The 24,724-nt window shown below is 41.6% G+C and overlaps 2 protein-coding genes and 1 non-coding gene across 10 annotated transcripts in view; 2 read left to right on the top strand and 1 right to left on the bottom strand.

The window, feature by feature from the left end:
• OCLN (occludin) overlaps positions 1-17,675 on the top strand; it is a 60,900-nt gene extending 43,225 nt beyond the window's left edge. For all 4 annotated transcript variants that reach the window (XM_003899773.2, XM_017959621.2, XM_003899772.2 and 1 more), the window contains 4 exons: positions 8,051-8,266; positions 11,073-11,244; positions 14,695-14,736; positions 16,671-17,675. In XM_003899773.2, the coding sequence (XP_003899822.1) occupies positions 8,051-8,266; positions 11,073-11,244; positions 14,695-14,736; positions 16,671-16,772 (532 nt within the window). In that variant the 3' untranslated portion in view covers positions 16,773-17,675. The remainder of the gene's footprint in view (positions 1-8,050; positions 8,267-11,072; positions 11,245-14,694; positions 14,737-16,670) is intronic.
• Positions 2,169-2,272, bottom strand: LOC116275161. Its single transcript, XR_004184118.1, has one exon. It is a non-coding gene; the product is annotated as a small nucleolar RNA U13 (small nucleolar RNA).
• Positions 17,676-23,933: 6,258 nt separating the features above from the next.
• GTF2H2 (general transcription factor IIH subunit 2) overlaps positions 23,934-24,724 on the top strand; it is a 33,770-nt gene continuing 32,979 nt past the window's right edge. The window contains exon 1 of one of the 5 annotated variants that reach the window (XM_009208582.3): positions 23,934-24,025. The gene's annotated coding sequence lies outside the window, so the exon portion shown is untranslated. Of the gene's footprint in view, positions 24,187-24,724 lie in introns of all 5 variants that reach the window. The other 4 variants (XM_009208583.2, XM_009208581.3, XM_003899775.4 and 1 more) reach the window with 4 other exon arrangements.

The following is a 24,724-nucleotide window of genomic DNA, read 5'->3' on the forward strand; positions in this document are numbered from 1 at the left end:
ACAATCACAAAGCCTGGCACAGTGGTGCACACCAGCAGTCCCAGCTAATTGGGAGGCTGAGGTGGGAGGGATCACACTTGAGCCCAGGAGCTCAAATCCAGACTGGGTAATATAGTGAGACAGGAGAAAAAAAAAAAAAGAAAAGCCAAAAAACCCGTACTTACATTGTATAGATATAGAGGAATAATTGCCTTACTCTATAAGATTTGTTGTTTTTGGTTTTGTTTTTTTGTTTTGTTTTGTTTTGTTTTTTTGGTAGAGACATGGTCTCGATCTGTCACCCAGGCTGGGGTGCAGTGCTGTGATCACAGCTCACTGTAGCCTTGACCTCCCAGGCTCAAGCGATCCTCCCACTTTAGTCACCTCAGTAGCTGGGACTACACATGTGCTCCACCATGCCCAGCTAATTTTTTTTCTATTTTTTTGTAGAGACAGGGTCTCGCTATGTTGCCCAGGCTGGTCTTGAACTCCTGGGCTCAAGCGATCTGCCTGCCTCAGCTTCCCAAAGTGCTGGGATTACAGCCATGAGCCACCATGCCTTGCCACCAGGCTGTTCTTAGACTCTCTAGAAAAGACCTCAAGTGATCCTCCCACTTTGGCCTCCCAAAGTACTGTTTTCTATTTTTACCATGTAAATTTTATTTTAGTTTCTACGCTTTTTTGTTAAAAACTAAGATACAGGCCGGGCGCGGTGGCTCATGCCTGTAATCCCACCACTTTGGAAGGCTGCAGTGAGCTGTGATTGCACCACTGCCCTCCAGCCTGAGCAACAGAGACCCTATCTCAAAACAAACAAACAACAAACAAAAACACACACACACACACAAACCCAAAGCTAAGATTCAAATATACACATTTGCCTAGGCCTACATTAATATCACTGTCTTCCATTTCCACGTCTCGTTGCACTGGAAGGTTATCAGGGCCAATAACATACCCAGAGCTGTCATCTAAAGTGGTAACAGTGCCTTCTTCTAGAATACCTCCTGAAGCACCTGTCTGAACCTCTTTTAACTTTTTTTTCTCTTTCAACTTTTTTTTAATAAGTTGAAGGAATCTAATAATAAAAAATATAGTGTAAATACATAAACCAGTAGCATAGTCGTTTATTGTCAAGTATTATATACTGTATGTAATTGCATTTGCCGTGAACTTTTATTAGTCCATCATTGACTAAAATGCCCTTATGACTTTGTGACTGTAATTCTAGAACTCCAGGTTCCTTTGGAGGCTGAAAAAGCCCAAAAAACTTCCTTTCAGCTAGTTGGAATGTCTATGTTAAAAGTGTATCTACTGGAAATAACTTTTTTGTTACGTCGAAGTTTTTTTTTTTGTTATTTTGTTTTTTTGAGACTGAGTCTCACTCTGTTGCCCGGGCTGGAGTACGGTGGTTCGATCTTGGTTCACTGCAACCTCCGCCTCCTGGGTTCAAATGATTATCCTGCCTCAGCCTCCTCCTAGTAGCCACCATGCCTGGCTAATTTTTGTATTTTTAGTAGAGCCGAGGTTTCACCATGTTGGCCAGGTTGGTCTCGAACTCCTGACTTCAGGTGATCTACCGGTCTTGGCCTCCCAAAGTGGGCATTACAGGCGTGAGCCACCGCACCTTGCCTACTTTGAAGTTTCATCCACAACGCCCGACTCGTGATTAGTGGGCCATGATGTATGAGATTTACTCTGAGTGCATAGTTGTTTTGGTATTCAGACTTGATCTTGCTGTTGATTTCAATTGTGAATGATTTGGAGAAAGCACTTTTTCTCTGTGTCTTTGGATTTTAACAAAAACTAAAGCACTTGAGACTGTTAGGGACAAGGGTACACAAGAGAGATGCAGTCCTTCTAAGTTTTTTTTTTCATCATTTGTTTGAGACGCTGTTTCACTCTGTCGCCCAGACCTATAGTGCAGTGGTGTGATCATAGCTCACTGTGGCCTTGAACTCGTGGGCTCAAGCCGTCCTCTTGCCTCATAGCTCACTTTAGCCAGGACCACATGTGTATGCCACTATGCCTGGCTAATTTTTTATTTTTATTTTTGTAGAGAAGGGGTCTTGTTTTGTTGCCCAGGATAGTCTTGAACTCCTGGCCTTAAGTGATCCTCCTGCCTCAACCTCTAAAAATTTTAAGCTATGATTTGCAAAGCTTTTTTTTTTTTTTTCTCTTCTTTTTTATGTCACACGGGTAATATGCCAATATTGTAACAAGGTTTGAGGGTGGCACATTTCACACATGCGTGTGAACACCCAGTCATTGTGCTCATGAACTATAAAAGGACCGATTTGCAGAACTTTCATACATGCAAAATGTCTGTCTCTACTGCATCTTGGCACCAGCTGTGCCTCTAAATTGTGAGGCCTGCATGCTTACACAGCATTCCCAGGTATTGTCCCTTTTCACGAAAACCAGGGTAGTTTCACAAATTCATATGAAATTAATTTGAAAATCTTATTCCTTAAATATTAATCTTTCTTATTCTTGAATACCTTAGGTAGTGTAAAATTTAAAAGGGACAAAAGGTATCAGCTACCTAGTTCCTCTCCCCAGAGGCAACTAATGTCATCACTTTCTTTTATATTTCTCCTGAGATTTTAAAACACAAAGATCCTGGCCAAAGTACATTGATTTCCCCCACCCCCACCCCCATTAAAATACTAAAATACCAGAGCTGGGCACAGTGGCTCATGCCTGTAATTCTAGCACTTGGGGAGGCTGAGGTGGGTTGATTGCTTGAGCCTAGGAGTTCGAGAACACCCTGGGCATTATTGCTAAACCCCCTCTCTACAAAAAAAATAAAGATTTGCCAGGTATGGTGGCACATGCCTCTCTGGTGGCACATGCCTCTCTAGTCCTAGCTATTGGGAGGCTGAGGTGAGAGGATTGATTGAGCCCAGGAGGTCGAGCCTGCAGTGAGCCAAGACCATGCGACTTCACTTCAGTCTGGGTGACAGAGCGAGGCCCTGTTCCGAAACAAAGAGACAGAAAATATTTGCATATCAAGAGTATCATTAGCAATATATTTTATCTTGGATATTGTCCATAGCAGTATACAATGAGTTGACTGATTCTGTTTTATTTTTTAAATTATAACCAAGAAGAAGCACTGTTCTGTTTTATAGCCATATAATATTCTATCAAATAGGTATACTTTATTTAATTATTATTTTTTGAGGCAGAGTCTCACTCTGTTGCCTAGGCTGGAGTGCAGTGGTGCGGTCTCGGCTCACTGCAACCTCTGCCTCCCAGGTTCAAGTGATTCTCCTGCCTTAGCCTTCCGAGTAGCTGGGATTACAGGCATCTGCCACCACGCCCGGCTAATTTTTAGTAGAGATGGGGTTTTGTCATATTGGCCAGGCAGGTCTTGAACTCCTGACCTCAGGTGATCCGCCCGCCTCAGCCTTCCAAAATGCTGGGATTACAGGTGTGAGCCACCGCACCCGGCTGGTATACTTAATGTATTAATTCTATATGATGCACACTTCCCCCAATGTTTTGTTATTACAGACCACTCTAAGGAATAACCTTATACATTTATCACTTTATACATATGTGAACGTATCTGGAGGATAAATACTACAAGCAGAATTGCTGAGCTAAAATAAGTGTGCATTTTTTCATTTTGATAGATGTAAAAATTTTATTTCATAAGGGTTGTACTAGTTTCTACTCTGAACTTATGCCCCGGAATTTTTTTTGAAAGTCTGGAAAATGCAAACATGATGCTTCATTTTAGAACCCAGATGAATGGGTGAATGAGAGTGGTACTAAGAGATACAAATGCACAGTATCTCCCCCAGAGCATGGTAATGATGGAAGTATTTTACAGCTTCTGGGGGGCAACAGAAATTGTCAAGTGTTATTCACAGTAGAGTACTGAGTGCTGTAGAGCATTCAGAGGACATCCACTTGAATGGGAATAAGAAGACATAAGTCATAGCCTGTCTTTCCTAAGGTATTCTCGCAAGTGCTTAGTAACCCATGAGCACGTCTCTTCCTCACCACTCTAGTGGATAGAGAAGGAATTAGATGGAGAACATTGTGTCCATCCATCCGTCCATGCTAAGGATGAGGTAACTCAGTATTAAGATGTTTTTTTCTCCCAACGCATAATGTACATTCCATAAAAAGAGCACTAATCTTGAGTATACAACTTGATGAGTTTTCCCATATATGAACTTAACTCCCACCACCAAGATACATTTTGAGCCCCACATAAGGTCCTCATGTGCCCTTTCTCCATCAATACCCACCCACACCCATGCCAAGGTAACCGCTATTTTGATGTCTGTCACCATCTGTTAGTGAACTTATATAAAATGGAATCATGCAATTTACTCTCATATCTGGTTCCTTTTGCTTATAATGTCCTATACCTTAGAATTTTAAGGCAGTTGGCTATGAGAATTAATCCTGCATCAGGGCACACCAGAATTTAGCTGAAGATGGTTGCCTCTCCAAACTTACTAAACGAACTTGGGAGAGCCCTATTAGGTACACTGTCTATTATCCTGTCCACACCCAGGTTGAATTAGCCTTCATAAATCAAGGAAGTTGAATGTTGCTGCAATGCAAAACTTTCAAAGACTGACTCCTTGCATTGCCAAATGAGACTATTGTTTGGTAGCAATAGGCTGGTAGGATGATGTTAGGACTTTTATGCAAGTTAGAGGAATTACAGAAGCCCAGTTTAAACTAGTTTAAGACAGGGCATGGTGGTTCAGGCTGATAATCCCAGCACTTTGGGAGGCCAATGAGGTGGGAAGATTGCTTGAGGCCAGGATTTCGAGACCAGCCTGGGCAACGTAGGGAGACCCTGTCTCAATTTTTTAAAAAATCATGAAGAAAAAAGTAGCTTAAGCAAAAGGAGGAATTATCTGAGTCACATGAGGCCCAAGGATGTCTCTAGCTTCAGTCATGGCATAATCGAGGGATTCAGAAGATAGCAGGGCTCTTATGTGCTTTCATCTGTCGGTATGTTGGCTTTATTCTCAGTTCAGCTTCTGTTGTGACAGCATAGCCATCTACATTTATTTATTTATTTGTTTTTACTTTTCAGAGATAGAGTCTCACTGTTTCACACAGGCTGGAGTCCAGTGGTGTGATCATAGCTCACTGAATCCTCAAATTACTGCACTCAGTGATCCTTCTGCCTCAGCCTCCTGAGTAGCTAATACTACATGTACATGCAGCCACGCCTGGGTTTTTGTTGGTGGTGGTTTTTTTGAAATGGAGTCTTGCTGTGTCACTCAGGCTGGAGGCTTGGCACAATCTTGGCTCATTGCAACCTCCGCCTCCCAGGTTCAAGTGATCCTCCCACCTGAACCTCCCGAGTAGCTGGGATCACAGGCGTGCACCACCATGCCCAGCTAATTTTTGTATTTTTAGTAGAGACGAGGGTTTCACCATGTTAGCCAGACTGGTCTCAAACTCCTGACCTCAAGTGATCCCCCTGCCGAGGCCTCCCAAAGTGCTGGATTACAGGTGTGATCTACCGCACCTGGCCGGCTTGTTTTTATTCTTCAGTCATTTGTTTCATTCTCACACACACTCCTTCATGCTGCCTTTATTGCTCCTACCTTGCCCTGATCTCAGTGGAGTTGTGCACTTTCCTCCACCCCTGTTTTGCAGCCTCCGTGAGAACATGGACCTGGTCTTCCCAGGGTCACCTGGCTCAGTACTCTATGCATGTCAGGTGTTAAGGACAATTACTGAATTGAAAACACATGTATAAGAATCCTTCTTTTTCTGATTACACACAGAATCAGTGACAGCAGAGAAACAACCTATGATCAACAATGCCATGACTATTAGAATGAAGTTTGTTATACACTGTATATTTTAGAGCTGCCACCATTATTGGGAGGCATATCTAAGTCTTACTAATCAGAGAACATTCTCCTGGCTTCAAGGATGACAGTGACCTGAAAAGGGCCAATCAGAACCTTTTTGCTATGTAAGCTTTGGGAAAGGAAACTTCATGCTGGGCTGAAAAGATCAATGCAGCTCGGGAAATGTGGAGGGCCCAGCCCGGGCAACAGTGAGACCCTGTCTCTACAAAAAAAAATTAAAAATTAGCCCAGTGTGGTGTTGCTCACACCTGTAGTCAATACTTTTCTTGTGAAACATTTTGCTTTTAGCTTTCATGCTAGATCAAGTATGTTAATATTTTAAAGGCGTGTAGGAGGAGGGGAGGAAAACTTCGAAGGTAAAGATACATCAATAATATAAAAATTCTGGCAGGAGGCCTACTTCGATGTTTTACTTTTTATTTTTTTTGTAATTTCTTTTGCCCTTTAGTTTCCTCCCTCTTTGGCCTTACCCCTAAAATAAATCCACTGCGTTCTAAAGGTTTTGTTTTGCTACCTCAAAGAAGCATAGTACCTGGCAGTTTTGGCAGAGTGTCTAGGAACTTGTTAATCATTGACTCATGGAGAAAGTCACATTTTCCCTCCATTAGAAGTAACATTAGCATAGCACACAAAGCCATATTACCTGAATACATTTTTTTTTTTTTTGAGACAGAATCTCATTCTTTTACCCAGGGTGGAGTGCAGTGGTGCGATCTCAGCTCACTGCACTCTCTGCCTCCTGGGTTCAAGCAATTCTTCTGCCTCAGCCTCCCGAGTAGCTGGGATTACAGATGCCCGCCACAATGCATGGCTAATTTTTGTATTTTTTGTAGAGATGGGGTTTCACCATATTGGCCAGGCTGATCTTGAACTCCTGGGGCCTCAAGGGATTTGCCCACCTTGGCCTCCCAAAGTGCTGGGATTACAGGTGTGAGCCACTGCCCTCGGCCATAAATCTTGAAAGAAGAAATAAATACCACCCCCACCTGCATCTACACACACATACCCCAAAGTTTAGAGTCTGCAAGAAATTGTATGCTTACAAATCTAAGACTCTGACAACAGTTAGAGCAAAGCACATGTGGATCACCTAGAAAAGGGACTAAACCTGGAAGATAAAGCTTAGTATGATAGTTTATGTAAATTGGCAGCAAAAAGAAACGCTTCAGACGTTTTAAATAGTTGACTGGAATGGCAAGGCTGATGCTTGGAAAGTCTTAGGCCCATTCTTTGTATTTGTTTATGATGTGTAGCCTTCCTATGCCCAAGTATTCTGAGGACTAAGCGCACATCAGAAACATTTGCAATGTGAATGGTAATCAAAACATTGCTTCTCAGAGAGTGAGAAGCATTTCTGTTCTTGCCCTTTTCTACAAGAAAATGAAACTTCGTATTTCTTTTACTCAGAAGTAGTTCCCACTTTCAACTTTGGTATTTTATTCCTCAGTTAGGGTTATTTTCATGTTTATGTCTGAAACACTGTAAACGTGCAATTGTGATGCAACTTTAATTGTATTAGAAAAAATAATAAGTGTGTAATGGTAACCCTTCTATTCATTCTACATGACTTCAGGATTAACAGCAATTTTAAAAAGAATCCTAAAGGAACTCTTTAATTTATTGTAATGTAAAGCTTTTTAGTTTTTTAGTTTAGATATTTAGTTTATTTTGCAAGGTTTTATCTTAATATGATAATTGCTATATGGTAGTATAAGATTAATATTACAAAGAGCATATGTGCATTCTTCCCCACGCAGTATTCCAGGGAACCAGAAGAGCCTGTAGAAAAGAATGATCATTATTTTCCTGACAGCATTTGTAGAGTAAGTCCCTGGCACAGGTCAAGTAAACACCTCTTATAGATCAGCCTGAACTTTTTAAAATGAAATATGAGATCCATTGTACTTAGAAGGTATAAAATGGCTACTCCCCTTTAAATTGGAACCTACTACTTGTGTGTATTAGAGGACTCTGAACTGCTGTCAAATTGCGTGCAGAAAACGAGGCATCTGTTCAGTGCTAGTGTTGAGGCAGGTGGATTACTTGAACTGAAGTTCAAGCAATTCAAGACTTCAATTGTCTGAAGTCCTTGCTTGAGTGCACCTGTGTGCAGATGTCTCCTGGTGTTTATTATGGCTGCACTCTGTGATTACAGTGCACTGGCAAAGGGCTGTAGTGTACTGAACAATGATGCCTGTTTTTATTAGGGTTCCTGAAGTGGTTCAGGAGCTTCCAGTGACTTCGCCTGTGGATGACTTCAGGCAGCCTCGTTACAGCAGCAGTGGTAACTTTGAGACACCTTCAAAAAGGACTTCTGCAAAGGGAAGAGCAGGAAAGTCAAAGAGAACAGAGCAAGATCACTATGAAACAGACTACACAACTGGCGGCGAGTCCTGTGATGAGCTGGAGGAGGACTGGATTAGGTACCGACTCAGCTCTCCTTTTCCTGGGCCACGTGCACCTTCTGATGATTAAAGGAGACCAACCAGGTGTCGGAGTTGTTGCCTCCCAAATTGAGGTCACTGGTGTAATTTCATTCTTTGCCAGCCAGGACTGGAGACAGTTTTTTGTGTGGTGTTGGTTGGTTTTTTCCTTAGCACCCTTTTGTGATAAAGATTGAAGTGGAGAGAATGTTTGGCAGTAACCATGTCTTTGAACTTTGGCAGTAACCACTTTGAACTTTCCACAGCGTGGCTGGTGAACTTCACCAGTGCTCTTACTTATACCAATAGTCACGCAAGAAAGGTCTCCCAGCACTTTGGGAGGCAAAGGCTAAGAGTTCAAGACCAGCCAGGCATAGTGGTGTGGGCCTGTAGTTCCAGCTACTCAGGAGGCTGAGGCTGAGGCTGAGGCAGGAGGATTGCTTAAGCCCAGGAGTTCAAGGCTGCAGTGAGCTTTAATTGCACCATTGCACCCCAGGCTGGGCGATAGAGCTAGACCCTGTCTCAAAAAACAACCAAAGAAAGGCCTTTCAAATAAATAAAATCCAGGTATAGAGGAACTTTGTTTTACTGATGATAAAATTCCCAGACCAGTGCTATGGTTTTCCTTTGGCATTACTTTTTTTTTTTTTTTTTTGAGACGGAGTCTTGCTCCGTCACCCAGGCTAGAGTGCAATGGCACGATCTCGGCTCGCTGCAACCTCTGCCTTCCGGGTTCAAGCGATTCCTGCCTCAGCCTCCCAAGTAGCTGGGATTACAGGTGCCCACCACCATGCCTGGCTAATTGTATTTTTAGTAGAGACGAGTTTCACCGTGTTGGCCAGGCTGATCTTGAAAATCCTGACCTCAGATGATCCGCCCGCCTCAGCCTCCCAAAGTGCTGGGATTACAGGTGTGAGGCACCACGCCTAGCTGGCAATTATTTTTTAAGTTAAGCTTAAAATGATAAGACCAGAGTTTCTTTTAAAGTTTAATCCAAAGAGTTTCATAAACAATTGAGGTAACAATTTAGTATTCAGCCACAGTTGTGATTAAGTTTCTTTGTGTGTCCGTGGTTTTGTTACAGTCCATCCACCATCACCAAATGTATTTGTTTATGATGTGTAGCCTTCCTATGCCCAAGTATTCTGAGGACTAAGACACACATCAGAAACATTTGCAATGTGAATGGTAATCAAAACATTGCTTCTCAGAGAGTGAGGAAGGATAGGCGGGGCATGGGTAGCTTGAGATCCCCTATTCACTGATGATTCTGATACTTTATCTTCCCCTCTCCCCTCAAGAGTTTTTGGCCTGGCTTAGCTATCTATCTGTAAAATATTCACCTAACTTGTATCCAGAAGATTTAACTGAAAACTTTTTTTTTTTTTTTTTTGAGATAAGAGTCTCACTCTGTTGCCGAGGCTGGAGTGCAGTGGCACAATCTCTGCTCACTGCAACCTCCACCTCCCAGGTTCAAGCAATCCTCCTGCCTCAGCCTCCCAAATAGCTGGGATTACAGGCATGTGTCACCACGCCTGGCTAATTTTTGAGGTTTTAATAGAGACAAGGTTTCACTATGTTGGCTGGGCTGGTCTCAAACTCCTGACTTCAGGTGATCCACCCGCCTTGGCTTCCCAAAGTGCTGGGATTACAGGTGTGAGCTACTGTGCCCAGCCTGAAAATTTTCAAAATCCGAATTCTTGTTTCCCTTTTGATCAAATCATTTAAATTTCTCCCCTTTGTAAAATGAAGATACTAGATTGTTAGATCTAAAATTTGAAATTCCACATCATTGTGAAACTCCAGTCCTGTGAAAGGATTCAGAGTATTTTCTCTATGAATTATGGGTTGATGGCATCATCTTCCTATGTAAGGAGTAGCTGGCATATTGAGAGATACATGTGATACAAAATTTCAGTTTTTCTTTTTTATACTTTAATGAATTGCCAGATTATTTTAATAATGAGCACATGTTTTTATACATGTACATTTTTAATGTCTATTTTTATTATGAAAGAAGCTATTTCCACTTTGGAAAAACAAGAGCAAAAAATAAATAAACCAGTCTGAAAACTATGGGTGGTAGCAGGAAACAGCCACTTCCAGTCAGCTGTGCTGCCACTGTGGTGATCAAAGCGTACTTTGTGTTCCAGAATTCCAGTTTTAAGACTTTAAACAGGCCAGGCGTGGTGGCTTACTCCTGTAATCCCAGCACTTCAGGAGGCTGAGGTGGGTGGATCACCTGAGGTCAGGAGTTTGAGACCAGCCTGGCCAACATGGTGAAACCCCGTCTCCACTAAAATACAAAAATTAGCTGGGCGTGGTGGCAGCTGCCTGTAATCCCAGCTACTATGGAGGCTGAGGGATGAAAATCGCTTGAACCCGGGAAGTAGAGGTTGCAGTAAGCCGAGATTGTGCCACTGCACTCCAGCCTGGGTGATAGAGCGGGCTTTGTCTCAAAAAAAGAAAAAAAAGAAAGAAAAACTTGAAACATAAGTAGTCCACTATTGATACTGTGTATGGAGAATAAATGAGTTCCTATGACTTGTACCTTCAATTTTGTAAATGATTTTCAAAATTATTTCTGCAAATTATGTCGGCATAGTTTTTAAAAAATGAGCAGTAATATATAGTCACTCTTAATAGAACCTATTTGTACTCTCTCTCTCTCTACCCATAAGAAACAAAAAGGAAACAAGAAAATGTCATTCTCCATACCCCACCAGCTTTATTATCTTTGAGGAAGGAGCATTGAATTTTATGTCTGCTAAGGATACATATGTAGTCATTTTCTCTCACCTTTTAGGGAATATCCACCTATCACTTCAGATCAACAAAGACAACTGTACAAGAGAAATTTTGACACTGGCCTACAGGAATACAAGAGCTTACAATCAGAACTTGATGAGATCAATAAAGAACTCTCCCGTTTGGATAAAGAATTGGATGACTATAGAGAAGAAAGTGAAGAGTACATGGTAAATTCAACCTAATATTTGTATATTATGCAGAATTTGAATCTTATCTGTGGAGGTACAGCGTCCTTTATATTAATGTTGGTTAAAATGTGCTAGTAATTATCAAACTGCAGTTTCATTGAAGAATAGTTGAGATTGGGTTTTGGATGAAATTCTTTTCTAATAGAAGACTGAACTGATGTATAATAGTTAAGAATTTCAAAGCACTATTCCTTTTTTTTGAGGCAGAGTCTTGCTCTGTCGCCCAGGCTGGAGTGGCGCGATCTTGGCTCACTTCAAGCTCCGCCTCCGGGGTTGACACCATTCTCCTGCCTCAGCCTCCTGAGTAGCTGGACTACAGGTGCCTGCCACCACCACGCCTGGCTAATTTTTTGTATTCTTTTTTTGGTAGAGACGGGTTTCACCGTGTTAGCCAGGATGGTCTCGATGTCCTGACCTTGTGATCGCCCACCTCAGCCTCCCAAAGTGCTGGGATTTCAGGCATGAGCCACCGTGCCCAGCCCCTACAAAGCACTATTCTATGTACATCTATGCTTTCCTATTTAAAATAGCCAGGCTGGGCATGGTGGTTTCACGGCTATAATCCCCACACTTTGGGAGGCCAAGGCGGGTGGATCACCTGAGGTCAGGAGTTTGAGAATAGTGTGGCCAACATGGCGAAACCCCGTCTCTACTAAAAATACAAAAAATAGCAGGGCATGGTGGTGGACACCTGTAATCCCAGCTACTCGGGAGGCTGAGGCAGGAGAATTGCTTGAACCTGGGATGGGGGAGGTTGCAGTGAGCCAAGATTGCGCCATTGCACTCCAGCTTGGGCAACAGAGTGAGACTCCATCTCAAAAATAATAATAATAATAAAATAGCCCTATTATCTTTCCTATTTATAAAGCCATTCTTTCTGTAGAAAAGAACTTAACACAGAATTGTATACAGAAAAAGAAATCACCGTGGCCGGGCACGGTGGCTCACGCCTGTAATCCCAGCACTTTGGGAGGCCGAGACGGGCGGATCACGAGGTCAGGAGATCGAGACCATCCTGGCTAACACGATGAAACCCCATCTCTACTAAAAATACATTAAAAAAAAAAAAAATGAGCCGGGCGTGGTGGCGGGCACCTGTAGTCCCAGCTACATGAGAGGCTGAGGCAGAAGAATGGCGTGAACCCAGGAAGCGGAGATTGCAGTGAGTGGAGATCGCGCCACTGCACTCCAGCCTGGGCGACAGAGCAAGACTCCATCTCAAAAAAAAAAAAAAAGAAAAAGAAAAGAAAAAGAAATCACCTTAAATCCTACCATCAAGAAATCCTTATCACCAAAATATTAGTTGTTAAAACAATCTCTCCAAGCAGGAGTCACCGAGGTACATATAACTTTCTCTAAGGAAACATCATCTATCATCTTCCATGTTCCACTTACTTTCTTCCTGTCTTTTAAATCAACAGTTTATAGTTATCTTTTTTTTCCTCCCTTGATCACCTGGCTGAGATAGAATTTGTCCATGTAGAGTTACTGGGTTTTGTTTTTTTTTTAAATCCATCCTTTTCATACTGTATTTTGTATACGTACTGAAATTAATATAGTTACACCACCTTTTAGAGGGAGATTAGTCTCTTCTTGTTTATTTGTTCCTTTATTGATCAATCACTTACGTAACTATGGACTCATGGATATCTGTTTTATACTGTGAGTTATAATCCAAGGCTGCTTTACTTTGTAGCTCTAATTGTTCTCACTTTGACCGTTGGGAACTCTTTCAGTTGCTTCCTGTGTCCCTTTGATGTACTCTTATCATTGTGGTGTTTTATCTTTAAAAAAAAAAAACAAAACAAAACTTTCTTGCACTGCTTATTTCTGGCTTTTCTTAACAGCAAGTTTTTTTTATATCAGTAATAAAGACCTACTTAGTTTTAAGTTTTTTATGTGTAAAATTAGGTAAACAACTTTCAATTTTATGGTTGCATCATAATTTAAGAGTCATTTTCTATGGATAGACATTTAAGTATGTCTCCCCCTACTCCAGTAGTAGTATGTACTGGTGAACCTCTCCATTTTTGTACTCTTGTCTGCTTATCTAGTTTGTTGTTTTTTTTTTTTTGTTTTTTTTTTTTTGGAGACAGAGTCTTGCTCTGTCACCCACACTGGAGTGCAATGGCTCTATCTTGGCTCACTGCAACCTCCACCTCCCAGGTTCAAGTGATTCTTCTGCCTCAGCCTCCCAAGTAACTGGGATTATAGGCATATAGCACCACACCTGGCTAATTTTTGTATTTTTAGTAGAGACGGGGTTTTGCCATGTTGGTCAGGCTGGTCTCGAACTCCTGACCTCAGGTGATCTGCCTGCCTCGGCCTCCCAAAGCGCTGGAATTACAGGTGTGAGCCACAGCGCCCAGCCTGCTTATCTAATTAAAACTAATTCCAGAATGTGAAATTGCTGAGAGTCAGAGGGTATGTATCTTTAAACTTCTGTTGCAAAATTGCCCTCCAGAGAGATTGCACTAACTGTGTCTCCCTCCTGATACAATACAGGGCTCATTTGATGCACATGTCACTTACACCTGAAAAATTAGATATTCTGCCATTTTTCAGTTGAAGTGATCTGCTTTTTAGTTTTGATATATTCACATCTTTGTATAGTTAGATTTATGTATTTCTTTTATGGTTTCTATAGGGTGTTATAGATCTTAATTTAGTGAACATGTATTGATCACTTATTGCTCTTTGATGTGGAAATGCTGAGGTTAGATATATAAAATCCTGTCCCCACCCTCAAAAGAGCTCATATTTTAAGAAAAAAACTGACATCTAACCAATTTAGACAATATGATTAATGCTGTATTTGTATCATGTGTAGAAAGCACTATAACTTAACTGCTCATAGGAGAAATAAAGTCTTTCGAGGCTTCACAGTGAGGGAATCATTAAGAATTTTCCAGACAGAAGGGTGCGGGGAGGTGCATGATTTCAGCCATAAGGAAAACATGATCAAAATCTTGAAGCATTTAACATGTTTCAGTTTTTAAAGGAGTTGCTGATGATGGGTGCTGAGACTGGAAAGGTAGAAACTGGATGAAGAGAGAAGTTAATGGGAAGCTCAGACCAGTTGTGCAGTGGGATATTACCTGATCAGCGCTCAGTGTTTGAAAAGATCTTCCTGGTGTCAGTGTAGCATGGGGACTGGCATGAGGAGAGATGAGAAGTAGCAGAACAGATAGTTACCTGCCTGTGTGAGTGGAATGTGAAAGATACAGTATCATAAATATCTCTTCACTGAATTCCTTCAGACCTTCCTGCTGATCATGAGTTTTAAGAGCTTTATGACTTTGTTCTTTTAATTGCTTATATTTTTGTCATAAGCTGTCACTTTTAGCTCCAAAGTATAACATCAGGAATGTTACTTTTGAAAGATAAAATGCCCCAGTAAACATATTCCTTTGTGTCTCTCATTAATAGGCTGCTGCTGATGAATACAATAGACTGAAGCAAGTGAAGGGAGTAAGTATCCGAGATCGTTCTTGTAGGAAGAACTTTCCTCCTCTTCTTTTTCTTTTAATTCCCATACCTACTCATCTGGAGGAAGAGCTTTTCTATTACATGTTTTTCATTTTTTATTTTATGTATTTTGTAAAAGTTGAAGTATACATAAAGTGTACAAATCAAAGTGTATAACATGATGAATTTTCACAGTGTGACCACATACCTGTGTATGCAGATCAAGAAATGTATTTCCCAGTACCTCCCCACCCCATGCTTGTACTCCTTTCCAGTGTTTACACTCTCTGCAGAGGGGTCCACCATGCTCACTTCTAACATTATAGAGTTTTGTCTCTCTTGCATATTACATAAATGGAACCATACAGTATGTATTTTGTGTGTGATTTCTTTTGCTCAGTATTGTGTTTGTAAGGGTCCATTTGTGGTTCATTACTATTTTTTTGTTTTAGACGGAGTCTTGCTCTGTTGCCCAGGATGGAGTGCAGTGGCGCAATCTTGGCTCACTACAACCTCCGCCTCCCAGGTTCAAGCAATTCTCCTGCCTCAGCCTAGCTGGGATTGCAGGCACACACCAAGTAGAGACAAAGTTTTGCCATGTTGGCCAGGCTGGTCTTGAACTCCCAACATCAGGTGATCCGCCTGCCTTGGCCTCTCAAAGTGCTGGGATTACAGGCATAAGCAACCATGCCCAGCCATGGTTCATTGATTTTTTTTTTTTTTAAGAGGGAATCTCGCTCTGTCACCCAGGCTGGAGTGCAGTAGCATGATCTCAGCTCACTGCAACCTCTTGCCTCCTGGGTTCAAGCAGTTCTCCTGCCTCAGCCTCCCGAGCCGCTGAGATTACAGGCAAGCACTACCACACCCGGCTAATTTTCCTATTTTTAGTAGAGATGGGGTTTCACCATGTTCGGCAGGCAGGTCTCAAATTCCTGGCCTCAAGTGATCCACCTGCCTCGGCCTTCCAAAGTGCTGGGATTACAGGCATGAGCCACCATGCCTGGCCGGTTGATTAATTTTTATTGCTGTGTAGTGTTGTATATAAAACGCAACTTTATTCATCCATTCTATTGTTAATGAACATTTGGGTTGTTCCCAATTTTTGGCATTTAAAAATATCACAGCTTCAAACATATTTGTAAATGTTTGAACATAGAAGTGATGGGCATTTGTGTATCCAGCGCTAGTAGATACTGTCAAATGGCCTTCCAAAGTAGTTGTACCAGTTTACTTTCCCATCAACCACTACAGACTCCTATTGCCCTATATCGTTGCTAACACTTGGCATGTCAGTCACTATTGACTTAAAACATTAACAAAAATTATATTAAAATTTCTGTAAATTACTTATCCAGGTGCTGTGGTACGTGCTTGTAGTCCTAGCTACTAGGGAGACTGAGGCAAAAGGATCCCTTGAACCCAGGAGTTCAGAGCTGCAGGGAGCTATAATTGTACCACTGCACTCCAGCCTGGGCAATAGGATGAGACCCTTTCTAAAAACAACAACAAAAAATTATCAATTACAGGCATCATGATTTGCAATAAGAGTTTAAAGGGTATACAGTAAAATTTCCCATCTCACTTATCCCCTATTCAGCTTCCCTTTCCCCAGTCAACTGAGATCACCAGTCTCTTGTTTTACTTACATTTTTAGATGATCTGTTAGCAAAAAGGCTGATAAGTTTTCTTGGTCATTTTACAGGTTTTTAGAAATGGGGTATCCTTTTTAAAAACCCAGGTTAGAAGACAGAACTGAGCAAACAGAATCAGCTGCCTGTGTGGTTAGTGATACTGCCAGGCACCTTGAGTATATTACTTCAATTAACACTCCCAACAATTCTCTGACTAAATATTCCATTTTTTTGTTCACCTCTGCCTTCCTAGCAGACCTGTTTTTATTTTGTTGAATTTATGTGATTCATTTTCTCCCTTTTTAGTCTGCAGATTACAAAAGTAAGAAGGATCATTGCAAGCAGTTAAAGAGCAAATTGTCACACATCAAGAAGATGGTTGGAGACTATGATAGACAGAAAACATAGAAGGCTGATGCCAAGTTGTTTGAGAAATTAAGTATCTGACATCTCTGCATTCTTCTCAGAAGGCAAATGACTTTGGACCATAACCCAGGAAGCCAAACCTTGTGAGCATCACAAAGTTTTGGTTGCTTTAATATCATCAGTATTGAAGCATTTTATAAATAGCTTTTGATAATCAACTGGGCTGAACACTCCAATTAAGGATTTTATGCTTTAAACATTGGTTCTTGTATTAAGAATGAAATACTGTTTGAGGTTTTTAAGCCTTAAAGGAAGGTTCTGGTGTGAACTAAACTTTCACACCCCCGATGTTGTCTTAATACCTACATGTATTTGTTTGCATAGGTGATCTCATGTAATCCTCTCAACCACCCTTCAGATAACTGTTATTTATAATCACTTTTTTCCACTTAAGGAAACTGGGTTCCTGCAATGAAGTCTCTGAAGTGAAACTGCTTGTTTCCTAGCACACACTTTTGGTTAAGTCTGTTTTATGACTCCATTAATAATAAACTCCCTGGCCTTTCATATTTTAGATACTATATATGTGATGATCTACCAGCCTCCCTATTTTTTTCTGTCATATAAATGGCTAAAAGAAGTTTTTCTTAAATAATAAAGATCATGTAAAAGTAACAAATGTGTGAAATTTAAAGATTGTAAATATACATTTACTTTTTTAAGATCAAAGTTTAAACCCAGTGGTTAGAATTTTGTGTATTTTTAAATACTTTTTATCTTTTATGGTTTACATGCATTTTTTAAAAAACCAACTAAACCTTTTCTTTATATCAGAATATCTGATTACATTTATAATTCAATTGTGACTTGAACTGTATCTTACAGGAATGTTCAATTTCTATACATATTTTATAAGGTATTCAACCTGGTGTTTTCTTTCCATAATAACCTGTTTGATGTTGTTAGTGCTGTTAACATACAGCTGTGGAAAACCACACTCAGGAGTTGTATCTGTTGTTGTTTATACTCTTTTGGGTGCTGTGCTGGTTAGTCGTTTCCCAATCCTTTGGCTGTAAGAATGCTGGTATGTCTGCAAATAGAATGCTATACCACGAAATACCAAATAATTTCAAATGGTGCCCTTAAATTGTATCACTTTTTTAAAAATTCAGATTCTTATTAGTAAAATTAGTTGATAGCACTGTGCTGACCAAGTTGATCATGACCATCCCAGCTTAGACTTTTCGAAAGACCTTTTTTTAGAATAATCTGTGACCTTTAGTATGCATTTCAGATATTTAGGTATATAATTTTTTTTTTTTTTAAGACGGAGTCTTACTCTGTCACCCAGGCTGGAGTGCAGTGGTGCTATCTTGGCTCATTGCAACCTCCACCTCCTGGGTTCAAGCGATTCTCCTGCCTCAGCCTCCCGAGTAGCTGAGACTACAGGTGCCCGTCACCATGCCTGGCTAATTTTTGTATTTTTAATAGAGATGGGGTTTCACCATATTGGCCAGGCTGGTCTTGAACTCCTGACCTTGTGGTCCACCTGCCTTGGCCTCTCAAAGTGCTAGGATTATAGTCGTGAGCCACCACGCCCAGCCTAAGTGTGTGTGTGTGTATAATATATATATGTTTATATATATATAAATTATATATATTTTTATATATATATATATTTTTGGAGATGGAGTTTTGCTCTTGTTGCCCAGGCTGGAGTGCAATGGCGTGATCTTGGCTCACCGCAACCTCCGCCTCCCAGGTTCAAGCAAAAGTAGCTGGGATTATAGGCATGCGCCACCATGCCTGGCTAATTTTTTTTGTATTTTTAATAGAGATGAGGTTTCTCCATGTTGCTTAGGCTGGTCTTGAACTCCTGACCTCAGGTGATCTGCCCACCTCGGCCTCCCAAAGTGCTGGGATTAGAGGTGTGAGCCACTGTGCCCAGCCTATAATTTTTGATAGATGATTTTGAATTATTTTCCGGAGATAAAATTTTAAATGTTTCCATTATATCACTGATTTATTTCTGCAAATTGAATAAATTCTTAATTTTCTGCATGCTGCACATAATACAAAAGGTATTTTCATAGCTTTTGGATTTATACCAAATGAAAAGGACTCTCGAGCACCTTTAACTGATTTTTCTGTGTTAAATTTTTAACAATTTGTTCTTGGAAGTCAGTGTACTTAATTCATGAAGGCAAGTTTGTCAGTATTTTCACAAAACAAAACTATTCAGCTGAATCCAGAAGGTGAAATAGCAAGAATTTGCATTGTAAAATTGTGTTATAAAATTGGACTTTGAAATTTTAAAAATAGGAAAAATTTTCACGTGTATTTATACTGAATACCATTTTAGGAAACCAGGATCAGAGTGTTTCTGTTGGTGTTGGCATTAACTAGCTGGATGTAAATTTGAAAAGCCACTCAGAAAGTTTCCTAGTCTAGAAAGTCAGAGGTTTAGATTAGATTTCCGCCATCCCTTCCATTTCTGACCTGTGGTTCTTGTCTGGAATTCTGTTTTGTTATAAACAATTGTTCTAAGGAGTTCGTTGTGATAGCACATAGTTCATTTTGTAAAGATTCCCTGTATATAAAGTGATGCCCTACATGTGTGACTTTGTATTAAAAGTATATAGGATCATTATTTTATTTTGAAAATTTTAAATACAGAAAAGTATAAAATATAAGTACCATCTGCCCAGAAATAACATCTGTTAATGTTTTGTCATATGTGCTTCATAGTTTTTGAAATAAAGTGAAGTCAACTAGTATTTATAGTAAATAAGTTATATACACATAAGTACATATAGGATATTTAATCCTCAAAACGATCTTTTGATATGTGACCATTTCTTATTCTTGTTTTACAGACAAGGAACTAATGATATGATAGATTAACTGGCCATTGTCACACTAGCAAGTGGCAAAACAAGGGATTAGGATCTTGGTCTCTTGGACTGTTAGATTCTATACTTCCATCCTGTGTTGACTTTGTTAATGGATTGGATAATGTGAGATCACTCTGATGTAAATAAAGTATTCTATATTAATTTTGAGTGCATTTTAAGTACTCGTAACATAAATGCTTCCTGTGAAATATCTGTAAAGACCTGAATGGGTACATATGTGTAAAGAAGAATGAGGGCAGAAGAGTGCTTTTATCATGGCTCCAGGGACCTTAGGTTCAGTTGGTGTGAGAATTCCTCACACAAGGACATTCTCCTTGCTTCAGCATCAGGATGGAAGTGTTTCCCATCTGGACTTTTTCAAAGACTCAGCTGAAGGAATACAGAATTCATAATTTCCTGGCAGCTTATGATTCTGCTACACTACACCATGCCATCTCTTGTGTGAAAGGACAAATTTGATGGAGGACTACGTCATCCCTCATGCTTTTCTTATTGTCTACATTTATTCTAATGGGAAGAAGTGAGCAAAAACACCTCAATAATTTGGGTAGTTTTTAGAAAACGTTGTGTTAGTAAATTAGAATAGTGCTACTTTGGCATTATGAGAAAGAAGCATGGATACATAACTAGGTTTGTGTATGACTACAACAAAATGCAGAATGGTGTCTCCAAAAGGTTTCCAGTTGCTGCCACAAGACCTGCTTGGTATTGCGTACATGTGTTGTCCTATTTTTGCTTTGCCCTTCTGCAGTTACTTGCTGTGGGACCTTGGAGAAATTAACTTAGCCTCTCTGTACTTCAGTTTTTTGTATCTGTAAAATATATTTGTAATAATCTAATAGTTAAGGAGGTAGTTAATGTGTGACTCAGTCCTTGTCTAAAAGTAAATATGCCTAGCTACCCCTATCTTTCAAAGCCAGAAGGTAAAACTTTAACAAGTTTTCTAAAAGCAAATTGTGGGGGTTTTTTTTGTTTGTTTTGAGATGGGAGTCTCTCTCTGTTGCCCAGGCTGGAGTGCAGTGGCGCAATCTCGGCTCACTGCAAGCTCCGCCCGAGGTTCCGCCAGCTGCCTCAGCCTCCCGAGTGGTGGGGACTGGGTGTCCGCCACCACGATCGGCCTGTTTTTTTTTTTTTTGAGGTATTTTTTGAAGTAGAGATGGGGTTTTTCACCCGTGTTAGCTAGGATGGTCTCCCGATCTTCTGACCTGATCCAGCCCCACCTCGGCCTCCCAAAGTGCTGGGATTACAGGCATTGAGCCGCACCCGGGCTGCAAGTGTGTTTTTTTTTTTTGAGACAGAGTCTCACTCTGTAAGCCAGGCTGGAGTGCTGTGAAGCCGAGATCTCGACTCACTGCAAGCTCCGCCTCCCGGGAGTTCATGCCATTCTCCTGCCTCAGCCTCCTGAGTAGCTGGGACTACAGGTGCCCGCCACCTTATTTAGTTTTTTTTTTTGTATTTTTTAGTAGAGGCGGGGTTTCATTATTGATGTGGGATGATTCTCGATCTCTCCTGACCCTCGTGATCCGCCGATCTCGGCCTTCTAAAGATGCTGGGATTACAGGCTTGAGCCACCGCGCCCCGCCGCAAATTGTGTTTTTTAAAGTGCATGTATCATCCAATCCCATATGATTGATCTGTGCTGGGTGCAGCCTTAGAGCCTAGAATTCTTTTCAATTCTAGGCAGAGAATGCAGGATTGGCATTCTAAATATTTGTACGTGATAAACAAATGCTTCTTTAGGTTAGAGCAAATACTTACATATCAAGATCAAGATTGTTAGATACTGTTGTCAATTACAGAGGTTTTAGATGAGGCTTTCTGGAATGATTTAGTTTCCCTGTAAGGGAATCAGCTCTCCCAGTCTTTCAAGTTGCCTGCTTTTTATATCTGTTTGATTCCATTGGCTGAGCTGATTGTGAATGTCCTAACCCTGTTGATTGTGTCTGGCCACTCGTGGGCAAAGAGCAGATTTATTCCATTCTTTATAGTTATAAAAGACATATAGTCTATATGTCTTTTAGTTTTACAATTTGAAAAAACATCTGAGTAGGTTGGATAATTCTACCACTTGTACGTGATTAGAATATGTCAGTCATAATCACGCCAAGAGATTATGGATTTATGCATATTTTGTTTTGCTTTAGTACCATTCCTAGTTGAATCTTAACATCCATGTCTAAAATCTGTACAGAGCAAATATTACAGTTAGGAAAACTGTTTTAGTGTCCTCTCTGCAAATATGCTTTACATTTATTGGGGAATCCTCTATCATTTTCCTGATTTTCCTTAAAGTCTTCCCAGGCTGATGAATAACAAACATATACAAGAAACTTGGGGCTTGGGATTCCTCTAGGCTGTTTGTCCTAGAGGAATGCATCCCATCTTGCAAATAGGATGGTCAATTAAGATGGAAGGAAGCAAAAGTGTGGATAGGAAGGAAGGGCACAAACAGAAAAGTGTGGAGTTTGGGTGTGAGTCCTCTAATGAGGTCAAAGGTGGGAGGGAGGCAAGCATGGAAGCTTCCTGGCACTGTGATACTAATTTCCCCTCCTCTCCCTTTTAAAATCGTGTTCATGCAAAGCCAACACAAATAACTAAATAAAATCTTGTCTTCTGGGAGGAAATGAGACTGATTACAGAGCTGCCACTAAGCCCTGTAGGGTTGGTGGAGACAACCCCATTTTACACATTAGTTCATAGACTTGGTGTGACTTGCTTGAGGTCACCCAGCCACTATGTCAGAACCTGATTTTAAATCCAGGACTGTTCTTTCCACTGCTATGCAAGATACCTTCTGTTTATATTTTTGAGGGGGACAACAGAGATGGGAAGAATTTTTAACAATAAAGGCAACGGAGGGGATGAATATGCTGATGGGGAAGGAAAGAGGCCCCAGCTTCTGCAGTTGCTTTCTGTTATTCCTAATCCTCTTCTCATCTGGGGGTGCACTGCCTCTCCATTTCTCAAGTATGGGAAATGCCAATAATTCCACTTGTGTTAATTGGCAGTCAGACAACTTGTCCAAAACTGAATTGATCTTACCCACCCCACCAACATTTAAATAATTGTGACCCCAACCTTTCAGTTGCTCAGCTGAAGACTTTGGAGGTATCCTTGATTCTTTTCTCATAACACACATCCAGTGTATCAGTAAGATTTAGAATTCAGTCACTTCTCACCAGCTGCTGGTCCAAGCCATCACAATCCCGGCAAAGTTCTTAACAATGCTCACAGCCTCTCCTCCCCACCTTACCCTTCTGATTGCAGCTGCCATCACTCATCCCCTGCTCACTCCTGCAGTCGTCAAAGACCCCAATGCACTTCTAACGGGGCCTTTGCACTTGCAGCTGTCTTTGTCTGAAGAGCTTTTCCCCTAGGTATCAGCAGGGTTAACACCCTTCCTCATTCAGGTCATGGCTTAACTCTCTTCTCAGCGAGGACTCCTCTGGCCACCCTATTTTATTTTTTTTTTGAGACGGAGTCTCTGTCACCCAGGCTGGAGTGCAAGGTGCGACCTTGGCTCGCTGCAACCTCTGCCTCCTGGATTCAAGTGATTCTCCTGCCTCAGCCTCCCGAGTAGCTGGGATCACAGGCGCTTGCCAGCACACCCGGCTAATTTTTTTGTATTTTTAGTAGAGACGGAATTCACCATGTTGGCCAGGCTGGTCTCAAACTCCTGCCCTCCGGTGATCCATCCCCTCTAGGCCTCCCAAATCACCATGCCTGGGATTACAGGCGTGAACCATCGCACCCGGTCTAGCCATCCTATTTTAAACTGTCAACTTTTCCCCTTCAATGCTTAGTTTTTCTCCACAGCACTATCACCATTTCATATAGTATATGTTTTTCTTCATACTTACTCCCCTTGGAGAAAAACTCCACGAGAGTAAGGATTTTTGTCAGTTTTTCATTGCTATTTCCTCAGTGCTTAGACATGCATCAGGCTCAAAGTAGATGCTCAATGTTTGCTGAATGAACAGCAAGAGCAACGGAGGAGTCCTGAAATACACAGCAAGAAGCAAGGATAACTCTGGCCTTACTTCTGTAGCCAGGGTCTTTTATCTCAACCTTTTAGAGGTAGAAAAACAAGATCGAGCTCCTCAGAACCCAGGTCGACGGCTGCAGAGCCTTCGACCTTCCGAGAGCGAATGGCGATCACTGTTTTCCAGTTCTCTGCGAAGTCGAGCTGGAAGACAATCCCTTTCCGCGCCCCAACTCAGCGGCGGGCATGCCCTGCACCAGAGCGCCCCGCTCCGGCAGCTGCCGCCTGCACCATCCGGAACGTTTCGCCTTGGCCGCAGCGCGAGGCGGAATGACTTCCGGGGCGCCTCTAAAGCGGCGGGGCGGAGTTTCCGGCTGAGAGTCCTTCTAGCCGGGCCGGTGAGTCCGCGGGTGGAAGTCTGTGTGGCGCAGAGGTGGGGCAGGCTGCTTGGCTAGGTAGGCGGCTGGGAGGGTTTTCGTGGCAGGGAACGGAGGCTGAACTGCCCTGCCTGTGCTCATAGGGAAGGAGGATGTGAAGGAGCTTGTGAAGGCAGAGGAAGGTAACTTTCGTGTGGGGAGCCGTAGAGTAGGGAGGGAGGCTGCAGGCCGTCCCTCCCTAAGTAAAAGCGCGACTTTTAGAAATGATGGTTCAGGGTTCGAGTTTGTGACCCGCTTGAGAAAGTGACCACCCTCTGAGCCTGAATCCCATACCTGAAAAACAAGGACAGTAATCAGCCTTGCCAGTTTCACATAGCTTGGTAGGGTAAGATGTGAAGAAAAGCTTCTTAAATTGGGATGTTTGGTGCTCTCATTTGTTTCCAGAGAGCATTCCGAGCTCATGTAACGGGAATCACACCAATAGGCTTATGCTGAGGAATGTGGATTGTTTGGGGTTGGATTCCAGGAAACAGATCACTTAATTCCCCCCCCCCCCCGCCCAAGACGGAGTCTTGCTCTGTCGCCAGCCTGGAGTGCAGCGGCGCGATCTCGGCTTACTGCAACCTCCACCTCCCGGGTTCAAGCGATTCTCTTGCCTCAGCCTCCTGAGTAGCTGGAACTACAGGCGCGCGCCACCACGCCTAGCTAATTTTTGTATTT

The sequence above is a fragment of the Papio anubis genome, chromosome 5, assembly GCF_008728515.1.
Source record: "Papio anubis isolate 15944 chromosome 5, Panubis1.0, whole genome shotgun sequence".
In the NCBI taxonomy this organism is placed as follows: domain Eukaryota; kingdom Metazoa; phylum Chordata; class Mammalia; order Primates; family Cercopithecidae; genus Papio; species Papio anubis.